The sequence below is a fragment of the Equus przewalskii genome, chromosome 2, assembly GCF_037783145.1.
Source record: "Equus przewalskii isolate Varuska chromosome 2, EquPr2, whole genome shotgun sequence".
NCBI lineage: Eukaryota > Metazoa > Chordata > Mammalia > Perissodactyla > Equidae > Equus > Equus przewalskii.
In genome coordinates, this window is record NC_091832.1 from 53,502,756 (window position 1) to 53,519,948 (window position 17,193).

Below are 17,193 nucleotides of genomic sequence, written 5' to 3' on the forward strand. Positions count from 1 at the left end.
TCATCTCTTTATCACCCAGAACACCTGGCTATATGCTCATGAGGACTTTATAGTTTCCCTTTTTTAAAAAAGCAGAGTCAATAAAATGGAACAGAATAGTATTATGTAGTAATGTAATATAGTTGTAAAATGGAATGCATCTTAAATATACGTTGTTTCCAATTTCCACAGGGGTTTCTTCAGGGTAAATGACCAAAGGTACCTCATTGAACCAATAAAATACTCAGATGAGGGAGAACATTTGGTGTTCAAATATAACCCGAAGGTGCAGTACGCTGCCAACTATTCTTGTACACAGCTCAATTCTACCAGGACAGCTGTTCCAAAGGATAATGCTAAATCCATGGAAGACTCCAAAATGGAAGTGAGTGCTTTATTTTTAAATCATTTTTACCCCAGGTAAAATGTCTCTTATTTTCTTTATGACCTTGAGAGAGAGATTATGAGCCCAAATAAGTGTACATGCTACCTGAGTCTGACTCTTCATTGTTTGAAATATGAAATGGCAAACTTTCATTTTTATTATCTATATAGAAAGTGTTCATTCCCTACAGTAAATCTCAGTTTGTCTTTTGGATTTCAAGGGAGGGGGATATCTATAACTCTACATACAGATTTATAACATTAGGGCTATAAGTGGTTGGAAAGAATGAAATTTACAATGTCTTGAAACCTCTCCTAGGTATTGTCTTTCCTTGTCTTCCCTGCCAGATTTTGGTGAGAACTGTTGATGATAAGCCAGGTTCTCCCCCTTTCATCAGGTCAAATGTTCTAGTTGTTAAGGATAATTAAGAGTAATAACAAGGCCAATTTCTGGTGGGATGATTGCACAATGAAAGTCCTATGTATTTTAGGCTTTTCTATGCTGCTAGTTCATATCACTTTAAATCCTCAGTAAGTGTTAGCCTTTAAGCTCCATGGGTGTTCATCTTCTTCATACATCCATGGTACAGACTATGCCTGAAACTTACTAGATGCCTAACATATGGTCTTTGATTGAATCAATCAATCAATAAATGATTAATTAGCCCACAAAAGAATGACTTAGTCAAATCTTTGAACAATATGCCTCTGATTTAAACTCAGAGAATAAGCATGTACCTCAGTGTATGACACTGAAAACAGAATTTTCTGGTATTGATGTTTCAAATAAAAGATCTATAATTAGCAACTTTTATACATGGTCCCTTGGAATTAAGACTGCTGAAGGGAGAGATTGACAGACAGGGGGAGTAGAAGGAATACAGTTGGTCCTTCTGGCCAGTGCTGTGCTTTAGCTGTCAACTATAGATGGATCCTTTTTAACATGATCTTATTTAGTAAGCGTTACTTTGTAAATGAAAAAAACTAAATGTTAAAAATTGGATTCATGATTCTTTATTTTAAATTCTTATTTTACATGAAAAACTAAACAAAGAAAGGAAGCATAATCAAATGCAAAATGTTGTTGCAGATTTATTAAAATCTGATATACAGGGCTAAATGTTTTAATAATATAGTGGGTCTCAATTAGATAAATTCCTAGAATTATTGGATATACTTTTGTATCTCATCTTCTGTATCAATAATATTGACATTTCTTACCATTTTAAGTGTTAACATGAGAAATATTAACCATACTTCATTAAATTTTTCATAAATTTCCAGAGCACCCATAAAGAAAAGTATGTGGAACTGTTCATTGTTGCTGATGATAATGTGGTAAGTTTTCACATGAACATTATCTCTTCATTCATCTTTATAAAACTATAGTTGTAATTCTAACAAACAGAAAAAAATATTTTAATCAGAATTCCATTCTGGGATAAATGTTCTGTTTTTAGCTTCCCCGAATAGACTTCTATAAGAGATGATAAGGTTCTTTGGCATTACAGCAGACTAAGCCAAAAGAGAACCCTCTTCCCTGTTATGAACATATGGAAATAATGAACAATGTATAAAAAATTGAAGATACATTCACAATCTATAGTTGATTTCAAAAGAAAACACAGGAAATCTCCAAGTGCTAAACATGAGGAAGAAAATCTCTGTCAGAATAGTAAGTAAAATCAAAGACCTGGTGATCTACAATACATGGGATATACCGCGTAAAGCCCAGAGCCATAAAGGGCTGCCCCACCCCTGAAAAGGGAACTAGGAAAGTTCTCTCCACTGAAATTGCAAAGAGAAGGGAAAAGTTCTGTTTGCTGCAGTGATGGACAGAGAAAATCTAATGCATAGGAAAGCAAAAGTCCTAAGCCTGTGTCATGCACTGATGTGGGGCATGGTATTATATTTTTCTTCAGATAGACAAATGCTAAACAAAGCTTTCAACATAGAAACTGATTAGAAATGTGGTAAACTACTAGAGCCCAAGTCAAAAATGCCCTATAAAGACACTTTCATAATCCAAGATAAAACTAGTCACATGAGAAAGAGTCAACCAACATAATGAAAAGGAGAGTAACTCTCCAAGAACTGTAAATTGTCCGCTGATATTTCAGATTACACACCCAACAACAGAGTATAAAAAGATACGCAACAAAAAATAACAGGGTCACAGGGAAGGCAAGGGTTTTTTAGCTCCTCTCTATTAGAAAATTCTAAGTAAAGCAGAACAAAAATTCAACAAAAATAGAAAATACTTGAACCACATGTAGGTTTGATCTAATCAATTGATAGACTATCCTGCACCCACAAAATAGAAAATACATATTCTTTTCATTGGTGAGAACATTCTTTTAACTAACTTTTTAAAAAATGCTAAGATAAGCCTTGTTCTTAATAACAATTTATTAGTAAAGACTAAGAATAATTTATTAAATTTAAATTTAAGTACATTAAATTGAACTTTACCTGCATAGCTCTCACACATGCTGCCTTAATGTGGTCTTAAAATATTTAAGGGTTTCTGTTTTTTAGAGAAGTTCCTATAGTAAATTATCCATTTTCATTTGACAAATAGTTAATGAATATCCAATATGCCAGGTTCTGACTATTAAATATATATATTTAACATATATATACGTGTTAGTCAGCAGAACAAGAGTTAAGTAGAGTGAGGGTATCTGGTAAGACAGAATAGGAAAAACGAAGGCAGCTTTTGGCAAAACATGTTGAGGAGTCTACATCTCTTGAAGGCAATGTGAGTTTTAAGCTGCTGAGTAGAGTGAGGATATGGATCTGTACACCCAGAGTTAGTAAGTTGAAAGGGAAAGAAGAACACAAATGTCTGAATCCTGGGGACACTAACCATTTACTAAAGATTTGGAAATAAGAGTATCTCTATCCTTCTCCCTTACCTCCATAGGTGGAAATCATTGATTGATGAAGTACCCTATTCTTTTTATCCCTAAGACAGCCTCAGAATCTTTCCCAATTGTGTGTTTTAGGCAAGCCCTATCAATTGATCATGGGAATCCCAGTGTGAAAACGTATTTGCCATCCGGAATTTAAGGAGATGGTGGAAAAGAGAAACTTGTGCACAGTAAAACTCTAGGAGTGTATAGGGTAACAGAAACCAAGGTGATAAAAAATTTCTTGAAAGAGAAAATAGTCAGTATTAAACAAGAATAAGATGACCAGGAAGACGAGGAAAAAGTGGTCAATGGATTTGATAACTAAAAGGACAATCATGGGCCTATCAACAATACTTTCAACAGAATAGCGGCAGTTAAACCAATGAGTAGTGGGTGAAGGAGGGCGTGGGAGATGAGAATTGAAGAGATTCTAATATTATATCTTTGAGGTATTTAGATATTTAAGACAACAGGAGACCAATGGAATGATGACTAGAGGTTACTTGCAAGATTCAGGAAAGCCATGCTTCTTTTTATTTTTATTATGAAAGAAGCTCAACCATGTGCATTTATCCCTACAGAACATCTTATGTTATTATCAAGTATATTTTATCAGGTCTAAATTGATAATGCTGAGAGTAAGGTCTTGACAGCACAGATAGGGAATCCATTTGTAACAAGAGAACAAAAGACAGAATAGGCTGGAGCAGGAAAGTCTGCTTTGTCTTCTTAACCATTTCCTGGAGAGAAGGGGGAGCCACAATTTCTTGCCCATCTCCATCACATCTCTGACTCCAGGGTGATCCTTGATATATGTTACTTAGTTTGTGACCACCATGGACAGAGGAGGGCTGATCAAGTTGCTGTTTTTTGCCATATAATGGCTGCTATGGAGTTTAATATGTTTTGTTTCACATAAAGAACACTGATCAGTTGGTTTAATAAAGCAATGTAATGTGAAAAGGGGACAAAGTTATAAAGACAACCATAAAGTAGTGCTAAGCTGAAGCATGTCTTTAGAAACTGCTGTTATCTAGTCATTTTATATAAAAAATGTATTTCTGTATAAGTTGCGCGGATTTTTAGCTGACTAGGAGGAAAGCTAATAATTGTTTTCTTTGAAATATGTCATAATGGGTAAAGTATTTTGAGTTTTTATTCAACTCCTACTATTAATGAATGTTGATCTGATGTTTATATTTCCAGTATCGCAGGAATAACCATCCTCCCGTTAAACTGAGGAACCGAATTTGGGGAATGGTCAATTTTGTCAACATGGTAAGATTTGATACACTTTGAATCAAGCTAAAACTACAAATGGAAAGAACATTTTAGGATAGCTATCTGCTGGATTTTTGTGGTAATCCTGATGCTGAGATCACCCCAAACACATTTGTCAAGTAGTTCAGTTAGCAAATGTGCATTGAAAAATTCACAGCAACAAATGAACCACAGCTGAGTTTTTTATTTCCTCAGTAAATGACATTTAATATTTAAATAAGTTTCAAATATTGATCACTAATCACAAAATTTATAAAGCAATGTACAAAGATTTGAATACCCATTATACATAAATCAAATCCACTATTTTAAATCACTATTCCATGACCTTGCATAGCAAAATGAGTTTCAAGCTATACTTTATTGTCCATATTTTGACACAAAAATTAGGGGAAACATTTCAGTAAGATGCACTAAAATGATTAATTTTTCCAAAATAGAATTAACTATAAACTTTTTCTAAAAAGTAGTACTGTGAATTGTACACATCCCTCTCAGGTTGACTTCTTCTCAGTCATACATCCGTTCCTAGGATAAAGAGGGCCCAAAGAAAGATGATGTAAGGAATAACTCCACTAGGTCAGTGGTTGTTCATTAACTAGTTGAAGGACATTTGATCTGTTTCTAGTTTTTTACTGTAATGAATATAATTTTTTAAACATTTGCATACAGGCGTATGTGCAAACATGAATTTTCACTTATTTTTTGTAAATGACTAGGAATTAGACATACTGGGTCTTATGGTACGTGTATGCTTCTTTAGCTGGTTCTAACAAATTTTGATATATTTTATTTTTAATTTTCATTCTAATTGAATGAATAATTTTTAATTAAAATATCTCTAGTATCTCTTGTGACTTCCTCTTTGAGTCAGTGTTTATATATATATATTATTTAACTTCCAAGAACTTGGTATTTTTTTAATATATCTTTATGTTACTTGTTTATAATTTATATTCTATTAGAATTACAGAATACGTTTTGTTTGATTTAAATTCTTTTAAATTTGTCAAAGTTTGTTTTATGGCCAGAATCTGGTCTGGCAGATAATGTTTGTGTGTACTTGAAGAAAAAAAAGAATATTCTGCTATTGCTGGTCAGAGTTTTCCATAAATATCAATTATGTCAAGTTGGTTGATAGTGCTTTTCAGGTCTTCTGTTCTTTAATGATTATCCGTCTACTTTTTCTAACAAATACAAAGATGAGGGTTGCAGTCTCCAACTGTGATGGTGAATTTGTCTCTCCTTTCAGTGCTATCAGCTATTACTTCATGTATTTTGAAGCTTTGTTGTAGATGAAAACTCATTTAGAATCGTCTTCTTGGTGACTTGACCCTTTTTATCATCATGTAATGATTTTTTTTAACCCTGAAAATATTCTTTGTCCCTAAGCCTATTTTGTCTGAAATTAATATATCTACTCCAACTATCTTTTCATTAGAGTTTGCAAGATATATCTTTTGCTATCCTTTTACTTTTAATTTATCTATATCATTATATTTAAAGTAGGTTTCTTGTAGATAGTATTATTTTCTTTATTAAATCTGACAATCTTTGTCTTTTAATTAGTGTGTTTAGACTATTTACATTTAATATAATTATTGATATGGCTGGATCAAAATCTATCATTTTGTTAGTTATTTTCTCTTATTTCAAATGTCCTTTTTAAAAATTCTTTGCACTGCTGCTTTGTGATTGTTTTTTGTAATTCCATTTTATTTCCACCGTTGGCTTTTTAAGAATACTTTAGTCCTTAAACATGGATTTATAATATAAATGCTTAATAGAACAGACAACCTTCAAATAATATCATATCCTTATTCATATAGTAGAAGTACCTTATAACAGCATACTCCAATTTGTTCCATCCACCTTTGGTGTTAATATTTTCATCAATTTTTTAAAATAGACCTTGTTCATTAGAACAGTTTAGTATTTACAGAAAAACTGAGAAGAAAGCATAGAAAACTCTCATTTATCACAAATCCAGTTTCCCCTATAACCAATATTTTTGATTTGTATGGTACATTTGTAACAACTAGTATTGATATATTATCAACTAAATTTAAATAATTATTAAGATCTCCTTAGTTTTTAAAAAATCTCCTTTTTCTGTTTCAGAATCTCATCCAAGATACCACGTTATATCTAGCGTTCATGTTTCCAAGGGCTCCTCTTGACTCTGACAGTTTCTTAGACTCTCATTATTCTTGATGACCTTGAGAGTTTTTAAGAGTACTAGTCAGACATTTTGTAGGATGTCCTTGTGTTGGATTTCATCTAATTGCCATTTTCATCACACCATGTCAATGGTACATATTATCAACCTGTTTTATTACTGTTGATGTTGATATTGATCATCTGGATGAGGTAGTGTTTTTAGGTTTCTCCCTGGCAAAGTCACTCATTTCTCATCCCTTTTCACACTTTATTGTTAGGAATAAAGTCTCTATACATAGTTCACACTTATGTGTGGAGTGGGGAGTTAGTTCTCCTGCTCCTTGAAAGTAGAGTACCTACAAAAATTAGTTGATATTCTTTTACATAGAAAATTTATCTCTTTTCTCTCCATTTATTTGTGCAATCATTTACATCAGTATGAACTCATGGGCATTTCTTTTGTATTTTGAATTACAACTTAATATTACTTCATTTTATTGCTCAAATGGTTTTAGTATTGGCCATCAAGCAATGTTTTAGTTATTTGGTGTGTCCCTTTGACATACTTCATCAATGTGTGTGTGTGTTGGCACATGTGTTTCTTGGCACTTCCTTACTTTCTGGCACTATAAGATGCTCCAGGCTCATCTAGTATATTTCCTGCCCCAGTGCTAGAATAGGCCATTTCTCTAAGGAGCCCAGGTTCTTTTATTGGAAAATGGTATTAGGAAGCAAGATCCAGGCACTAGGTATCCTAGATGCTATTCGGGGTTATCATACATTTTACTTTTATGCATCCTATAAATCAATAATACATTGCTGTTATTTTTGCTTTAAACAATAAATTGTCTTTCAGAGCAATTAAACATCAGAAAAAAACGTGTATTTAATATTTACCATTATTTTATCTATTTCCAGAGATCTTTATTGTTTTGTGTGTGTAGCTTGCGCTTCCTTGTGGTATCATGTTACTTCTGTCTGAAAACTCCTTTAACGTTTCTTGTAGTGCATATCTACTACATATGAATTCTCTCAGTTTTTGTTGGTGTAAAGAAATTTTTATTTCTCCTTCATTTCTGAAAGGTATAAAATTCTGAGTTGACAGTTTTTTGGTTTTGTTTTTGTTTTTCCTACAGCATTTTGGGGATGTTACTCCATTTTCTCCTGTCTTGAACTGGAATATTTTCTGACCCCCCTTTCTTCAGTCCCCTGTGTGTGATATCTATGTGTGTGTATGTGTGTGCATACATGCATGTGTGTTTGGTGTTTATACTGCTTAGGATTTTCTGAGCTTCCTGGATATGTGATTTAATGATTTTTATTAGTTTTGAAAATTCTTGGCCATGATCCCTTCGAATATTTCTTCTCCCTTGTTATCTCTCTCTCTTTTCCTTCTGGGATTCTAATTCCACATATGTTAGACCCTGTGATTTTCCCACAGCTTTGAATTCTCTCTTTTGTGTTTCATTCTTTTAATTTTTTGTGTTTCAGTGTGGATAATTTCTATAAAACCAACTTTAGTTTCACTGATTCTTTCTTTGCTTGTGTCTTGCTTACTGATATGCTCATCAAATCCATTCTGTTATCTCTGGAACTATATATTTTTCTATCATTTCCATTCACACTCTCTCTCTCTCTTTTTTTTTTTTTTTTTTTGCTGAGGAAGATTTTCCACGAGCTAACATAACTTGCCAATCTTCCTCTTTTTGCTTGAGGAAAATTCCCCCTAAGCTCACATCTATGTCAAGCTTCCACTATTTTGTATGTTGGTTGCCGCCATAGCACAGCTGCCAACAAGTGGTATGGTCTGTGCCAAGGAACCAAACCCACCCACCAAAATGGAGTGCGCTGAACTTAACCACTAGGCGACAGGGCCAGCCCCCATCCACTCCCTCTTATAGTTTATACCTCTGCTGAAATTCCTCATCTCTTCAAGCATGTTTTTCACTATATTAGATTTTTATTGCCACGTAGCAAATTACCACAAACCTAAGAGCTTAAAACAGCACCCATTTATTATCTCGCAATTTTTGTAGGCCAGAAATCTGGATACAGCAAACTGGGATCTCTGCTCAGGATCTCACACTACTGAAATCAGAGCTGGGGTCTCAGCTTATTTATGTTGTTGGAAGAATTCAGTTCTATGCAGTTGTAACGCTGAGGTCCCCAAACTCTTGCTAGCCATTAGCTGAGGACCATCTCAGTTTCTGGAAGTGCTGACAATTCCTTGCCATGTAATCCTCTTATGGGCCCTCTCACAACACGCCAGCCTAGTTCTTTGGGCTCACAGGAGAATCTCTGCTGCTTCAAATTTCTGATTTTAAAGGATTTAATTTAAAGAATTACAATTTCTCATTTTAAAGGATTAAGTTTGACCTACCCACAATAATCTCCCTTTAGATTGATTCAAAATCTGCTGACTTAAGTGCCTTAATTATATTTGCAACATCTCTTTGCCTTTGTCATATAGAAAACCTAACTATATTAATAAAATCTATCATATTCACAGTCCTGACCAATTGAAAGTGAGGGGAATTTTACAGGGTGTATGTACCAGGGGGCAGGAATCCTTGGAAACCATCTTAGAATTCTGCCTACCACATCCGTATTTTGCACTGAAGCTTTAACATATTAATAATTATCATTTTAAATTTCCTGTCAGATAATTTCAACGTTTGGATTATCTCTGAGTCTACTTTTGTTGGCTCATCTCTCAAACAGTGGATTGTTTTTCCTTGTTCTTTTGTATGTTCTTTAATATTTTATTGGATACTGGACATTATGTGTAGGATAGTAGAGACTAAGGAAATTGTATTTGTGCCTGGGAATGTACACTTCTTCTCTTTCTAGGCCATTAACATGTGGGATTGAATCAATCTTGTCAGAAATTGAGCTGGTTTTGGGTTTTGCTGCTGTTGTTACCTGCAGTGCACCACCAGCTTCACATTCTCTTTAGTGTTACCTTGTTTAGAGTGGGTCCTGAATTATTGGAAAGATTGTTATTGCTTCACCCTCAACTTCAGACCTATATCAAGGGCTAATGTACAAAGAAGTTCTCCCTTCACATTCTTATCTCTTCTTCAGTAGTAATCTATTCTTGTTTGCTTTTCAGGGATTGCTAGCCTGGTTATGGGATTCAGAGCATTTTCTCTTGTCCTAATTAACTTCAGTCTTAAGAAAGCCCTGACCATGGGTGTTGGGGTAGATATTTCTCAATGTTCATGCTTCTTCTCTGTTGGTAGGAGACCTCAGATGGTCTCATCTCAGGACAGTTTCTTTCTATCCCTGTCTCTCCTCCAGAGATAAAAGCTTTTTACTTTTCTCTTCTTTCAACCAGGATAGGTCTTCACTTGAGCTCTGGGGGTGTAAAAAAAAGTCTGCTGAAGTTCATACAGCAGCTTAAGGCTTTTGTTCCTCAGGAGAGAAGAGTCTGGTAGGTTTTAAGATGTTCCCAAAGCAGTAGTTGCTTCCATCCTTCAGGCCCGTACCACCAAGGGAGGATATCTCCAGTCTCCCACTCTGTCCTCCATCATTCTCATGGGTATCTAGAAGAAACCCATGGAGAGGAGTCTGTGTGTGGATGTGTCTGTGTCCCCTGGAGGTTCCTATACTCACATTCCTTTGCCCTTTAGCAATTTCTTAAAAATTTTTGGTGAATTCCTCTTACCTGCTTGTGTGGTGCTCAGCATCTCTTTTCCTCATACTCTGCAACTGGGAGATGCCTTAGTACCATCTCTCCTTGAGGGAGGCTATCTTTCCTTAGATTTCAGGCTACTTGTTTGCCCTATTACCTCAGTTCTCTTGTGGTTTCAAGAAAATAAATGATTTTGTAGATTCTCTAGCTTTTTGTTTTTGTCAGGGTAAAAGCAACATTCTTTCCAACTTTGTACATCTCAGCCAGAAGCAGAACTCCTTCCAACTTTAAATCTACATTATGGAAACTAAAAATTCTCCCCATGACTTTTTCTAAAAGGTAGGAAAAATTCGAAGTAGAACGGTCATATCTACTATAGTAGTCACCTATATAGATAGTCACCTCTGCTTTCTCCTGTTTCTTATATCTTGCAATTGTCTTTATCACCAGCCTAACATTGCTCCAACTATAAGACTCAGTCTCCCTCCTTGGGTTCCCATCTCCAAAGTAAGCGTTAAATACAAAATGATTGCATATTGTTGAACTTTTACTAAATATTTTCAGTTTATATTGAGAAGTCACATCAAAAATAATTTAAAGTAACATAGTCTAAAATTCTTGACCCTTCCCATCTTATCACTTCTTATTGGCCCTTTATCTCCCACAGAGCCTATATTCATTATTTCACTGCATCCTCTCTCATTTTATTTTTATTATGTCTTCACCTCTTTTATCTCAGAAATTCCAAAGTTCTTTCTCTACTATGAAGAGCAAATCAACTCCCTGCAACCTTCCAACTATGTATATCCAAACCCATTGAAGCATTCCACAGATAAAACATGGCTTTATTTTATAGGACATTTTCTCACTAGAAGAGAATACATTCATAGAAGGACAAACATTATTTCCATTTGCACTTGCATCTAGTTTATGAACCCAAAGCCCACCATGAATGTAGAGAGTACAAAGAGCCCAGGTTAAAACGATTTTTTCTCTATGGGACCTGACTCATAAGGTTTATTCCATGATACGATCAGGGCAAAAAGGAATGGATATCACAAGCTCCGGTATAGATTTGAGATCATGATTTGACTAAAGGTCTAACTTCATGAGAGTTTAAAGAAGCCTACTTCTCTTGGGTATGACATGATCTTGTTGAGTTATCATGTTGACACGTGAAATTCAACATATTCATATTATTCAGGTTAATAAAAACAGAAAATTAACACAAGGTTGTTGTTATAGCAGAAACATTAAACTTCTTAATAACCAGCTACATTCTCTATTAATACTGTATGAGTTGTCTCTCCATTTCTGTTCTTAACTCAGTGTTCATAGTTTATCATTCATTCTTTCTTTCAATCTACCTTGTACTGGCTATTATGGAATATAAAATTGATAGAATACATAGTTCTTTGTCTCAAAATCCTCATATTTGCTTAAATTCTGCCTTCTTTTGCTCTGGCATCAAAGTATCTAACAACTAAGTGTTTAGAAAAGAATGGGAATGGGGGTAAGAAGGCTTATGGGCTATGACTATTTCTGCCTGCTTTGAGCAATCCCCAATAAGATTTCATAGAGAACAAGATAGTTCCAAAAATCCAACATGGAGAACAAACATGGCAGCTAAGTTATTGATATTTGAAAACCAACATCAGTTTTTATTCTGTCACAGAACTAACTCATAACCTAAAGCAGAGAGAGGAGTAAAGACCATTTATTCCACTGTGTGCCACTGCTAGTAAATTCACATTTTTCAAGTCAGTTATAATTTCAGAACCTTAGTAAATTATTTATTCTAGACATATCCTGAGCCCAGTGCCTGTAAGGCTTATGATTGTTCAAGGGTAATCATACGTTTGTAGTCAAGTTCCTTTGTTAGCCATGGCAATTCACCCCGTATTCTGCATGATTCATCCTACATTCTGTTTCTATACAACTGTTTGTAAAATGAAACCTGCACTTTTTGCTTATGTACCTCACACATTAAAATCATTATTTTTTAGATATAAGGGCATATGGCAATGATGAAGGATCTTTCTCCAACTTGACTTTGTGAAAATTATTTCTCCTTTAAACAGATTTATAAAACCTTGGACGTTCATGTGACGTTGGTTGGTCTTGAGACGTGGACAAATGGAGATAAAATAGAAATAGATTCAAATATAAAAACTACCTTATTGCGTTTTTCAGCTTGGCAGGAAATAATCCTTAAAAAAAGGAAGAATTTTGATCATGTTGTATTACTCAGGTATGTAACTGTTCTTTTTTCCCGCCTGCCTTAGGTGGATCATTAAAAAGAAAACAAAACAAATGAACAACCAAAATACTTTTAAAGCATTTGACTTTTGGATGGAACACAGGGACTAAATGTTATGTCTAGCTGTACAGAAAATTTCCAGATGAACTTTTTAATAATCAGTCTTTCTAATAGTGGTTACTATTAAAAAGGAAAAATGTGATAGATTCATATTCCTGGACAGGGTTGAAAATGTCATTAGGTAAGCAAAGCACTTTTAGATTCCATTTACTTTACCTGTCAGCACTCAACACTAGTTCCCTTCAGCCTGCCATGCCATGTCATTCTAATGCTCCACCAGAACCCACCTTTCCTTGGAAGCACCTCATTCTCCGGACACTTTTCCTCAACAAAGTGTGCTCATCCAATGACCAGTGCTTCAAGAGCATCTTCTCTACTATTCAAGATGACAGACAACTAATCTGATAAATTAAGCCTGCCAAGTCTTTACTATTCTTAAGTAAAGGTTTGTATTTATCTAGAATACTAGGTCATTAATTCCTAAAAGGAGAGGGGGCATTTTTTTCATTCTTATGATTCAAAATACCTAGCACACTACTCAGCCTGTGGGGAAATGACAAATAATTGTGGAGCTGAACTAACTTTAATCTTGTGTCTCACATAGTCCTGTTATCGTAAGGAATGTTAAGTTATGGAAGAACAACTTTGAAGCAATGAAGTCTTAGCATCTCTTCTGATGCCCTTAAATTCACTACATAAGAGTGGTACCCACTTTACCTACTTCATCTACCTACAATACCAGTGCTTTTCCTAATATCTGCAAACACAGTCTGCAAATGTACTTTCTAGTGTTATCTAAATGTTAACTTTCAGTCTGAATTCAGAACTGTGGACCTTCCAAAGTCTGAAGTCAAAGGTCAGGTCCAGTTCTTTGGCAGATTGATGAGAGTAAACCAGACCTCCAAAGTAATATAGTTTCTGGTTTTCATATCTGGGATGGCCCATAGCACGTATCTCCAGGGGGACAGTTATACCTGGCTTGGGCTTTGATTTTCATACACTAGCATGCTACAAAATTATGGGGGGCAAAATAAAGTATCACCATAACCTTCACAGTGGGCAAGATTAGCCCATTTGCCTATTCCTTGGACATGTATTTTAAAATAACAAATTAGTCTAAAAATATTTAAGTGAGTGTAAGGGAAAAATCTTTTGTTTCCACAAATGTCTCTTATTCTGAGCAATACTTCTCACACCAATAGTATGTCTGAAAATAGAGAAATGAGCGGAAAGTGCTACTAAATGTCTAACTGGGCATTATATTTGGGACTTCTTATGTGTTTAGTTTCTTGGATGTCATCCCTTCTGTATTTACATAAATCCAGAAGTGATGAGATGGAATATATGGCATTATCATGATGTGACTTTGGTTTTAAGTGACCACTAGCAAAGTCAGAATCCAGATTGTGCTTCCTCTGGTGCTTCATCTCCTTGGTGGTATTCTCCCAAGATCTCAAGTCTGGGAAGACCAGAATTCCTCCTCCAATATGCATAGTCAAATACTGAGAGTTTAAAATGTATGAACTGGAACATCTCAACAGTAAAGAAAGAAATAGAACATGTCTTTTAGCAAAAGAGCTAAAGACTGAAAAGAGTTGTCTAACCTGACCAACTTCTTATACTTGAATCCTCTCTCGTATACTTAAGTGTGGTCCTCCAGCTGGTGATAGTTCTCTTTAAAGTGGTCTAACTCTAAATGTTCTTGAAAGCACATCAAATCTGGATGTCTTTAACATGCACATCTACATCTGTCTTTTTAGGTAATCTGGATATAGTCTTATTTTTGCGTGACAACTCTTTTAACTGTTTGACTATAGCTATCAAATCTTCCATGAGTTTCTATGGTTGATTAATTTTCAACCACAGCTAATTAATCATGGTGTTGAGTCCATTCACTATGTTGCATTTTCTCCTCTGGACACTTTTTAATTTAATTTAATTTAATTTTTTAAATCTTTTAAGTGGTTTTCTCCAAAGTTGAGTGTAAGGTAAACTAAAGTCAAGTAAAATGAGACTCTGACATTAGTTTTTAGTTTTTTTAAGAAAGTACATTTTACGATTTCAAGTTAAGATTGCACTGACTTTTTCAATGACTCCAATATACCACAGGTTTAAAATGAGTTTAATATCAGTCCATTCCAGAACTCCAGAAAAAAGAAAAGATACTTTCAGGTGCAAAGGCACTAGCTGTGTGGGCGTTCGCTGCAATTCAACCTTTGTGTTAATTAAACAACTACCTCAGATTAAAGAATGCATTTGCATCTTGTTATAGTGGGAAGTGGATCTACACACATGGGCAAGGAACTTCCTATCCAGGGGGCATGTGCCTGCCCTATTATTCCTCCAGTATCGTTAAGGTGGGATGTGTTTTATTTATGTTATATTACTTAATCAAAAAGTTTCCACTAAATTTCTGTAGTTTTTTGTGTCCTATTGAAAGGGACCATGTATGCATTCTGTCATCTATTCCTACCAAGATATGTCATGATGAAACTGTCACATTTCCTTTATTAAATGAGAAGTGTTTTATAAAAACTATAGATGAATAATGAAGGTAAACTAGAGTTTAAAAGAACATCATATGGGGTTGGTCCCGTGGCTGAGTGGTTCAAGTTCCATGACCTCCACTTTGGTAACCCCAGTTCGTGGGTTCAGATCCCAGGCATAGACCTACTCCGCTCATCAGCCATGCTATGGAGGCACCCCACATACAAAATAGAGGAAGATTAGCAATGGATGTTAGCTCAGGGTGAATTTTCCTCACCAAAAGAAAGAACATCACATAAAATTAACATACAAGGATTAGGAAAACTCATTTGCATATTAAATATAGTTATTTATGAAGACATATAAAATACACAAAACTTCACGGCCAACTTAGCAAGTGAGGATTATTGTTCTTCTGCTGGAAACAAAGTACACATACCATTTAAAATATCATATCAGCACAGCCTTGCAGTTCATTTTCAGAACTCATAAGATCTTCAAACTGCTGATGCCACTTATTTATCTGATCCTTCCCAAGTCACTAAGATTTTAGTAAATGCTGTCCAAGTAATCCTATCTAAGAAATTCTTGAAAATATTAGGATTCGGATTTATTTCATTTAATATCCCTGCCTAGTTGTTGATATGCTCAGCCCAGTATAGTCAGACCTTAAAATTAAAAGCTAGTACTTATTAAAATGACCACATGACCTATTTATTATATGATTCTTTTTGTGGTTTTGTCTTTGTCTATGGTATTTTAATAATATAACTTTTGCATAATAGTCATCCTAATCTAATATAGGTGGTCACTATGGCAATTATGATATTATAACCCATCCAGGAAACATTTTTAACTTCAACTGAGTAAAATGAAATTACCAAATTAGGGCTATTTCACCTTTGCAGTAACCTGATATCCCATTTCTCTTTGAAAGTTAATTTTTTTCATTAATATTGAGATTAAAGCATGAAATGGGGCTACAATCAGAGGTGACAATCAGCTCTGCCTTGGATTTTACACCACTGACCTGGTTTTCTTCGCAGTGGAAGCTCCCTCCTCATGATTGCTTAGCTTTATTGTGCAGGGTGAGGTTATACACTGCAAACATGAACCGTGCATATTTTAATTTTTACCACTCTTGAATGTCTGGTATATATAAGACACTCAATAAGGTTTATTCTATTGAATAGTATGTTAGGTAATAATTTTTAGCTACTTGTAAGAATGAGTCTATATAAATGCACCAATAACTAGTTCTGTGCCACAAAAAAGAATTTTTCAAAATATTAGAGTTAGAGCCACTCAAAAGGTCATTTATCCAACCTCATTATATAATTAAGGAAACTCAAGGGCAGGATGGGGAGGTGATTAAGTCCATGGCCTCTCGAATAAGTACTAGTTAACCAGAAAGTAGAAACCAGGTCTCAACCACTAGTTCAAATCACTATGTACTACACTGTGCTATCTTACAGAAATTTCTAATGCACTTCTTTTTTTTTTGGCATCAGGATCTTTTACCTGACCTAAATGTAGTTGCAAGCAGAATGGCACATCAGCTGGGGCATAATCTTGGGATGCAGCATGATGATTACCCGTGTACCTGTACTTTGGGAAGATGCGTGATGGATAGTAGTATAAGGTGAGGCTCAAATGATATAGAGAATACGTTTAAATATTTGGGAGTGGCTGTTGATTAAAACACCATATTGTAGGGATATATTGTTATATATATTTTTCCTAGTATACTCCAGGAGGTCTATTACAAAACCAGGCATGGTGGGGAGTTGCCGTTTTGGAACCAAGTCTTATCAGTTGATAGTGTCTCTCCTACTGATGTGGTGAGAGAAATTCTAAAACTCCATCTCACCATATTGCAAAAATGCACAACGATCAATTAGTGATTATACTAGGGCTCTCAAAAGAGGAGTACACTCTACATGCCTTGTTCTGTTGTCTTTGCTATAAACTATAATTTTCTCCTTTAAATCTTTACTCAAATATCATTCTCAGCAAAGCTTTCTCCAGCTACC

The 17,193-nt window shown here is 34.9% G+C and overlaps 1 protein-coding gene across 3 annotated transcripts in view; it reads left to right on the forward strand.

Annotated features, from left to right (window-relative positions):
- Positions 1–17,193, forward strand: part of ADAM7 (ADAM metallopeptidase domain 7) — a 65,505-nt gene that overhangs the window by 22,169 nt on the left and 26,143 nt on the right. For all 3 annotated transcript variants that reach the window (XM_070606977.1, XM_070606979.1, XM_070606981.1), the window contains 6 exons: positions 172–364; positions 1,648–1,701; positions 4,485–4,556; positions 12,435–12,604; positions 14,946–15,030; positions 16,672–16,802. In XM_070606977.1, the coding sequence (XP_070463078.1) occupies positions 172–364; positions 1,648–1,701; positions 4,485–4,556; positions 12,435–12,604; positions 14,946–15,030; positions 16,672–16,802 (705 nt within the window). The remainder of the gene's footprint in view (positions 1–171; positions 365–1,647; positions 1,702–4,484; positions 4,557–12,434; positions 12,605–14,945; positions 15,031–16,671; positions 16,803–17,193) is intronic.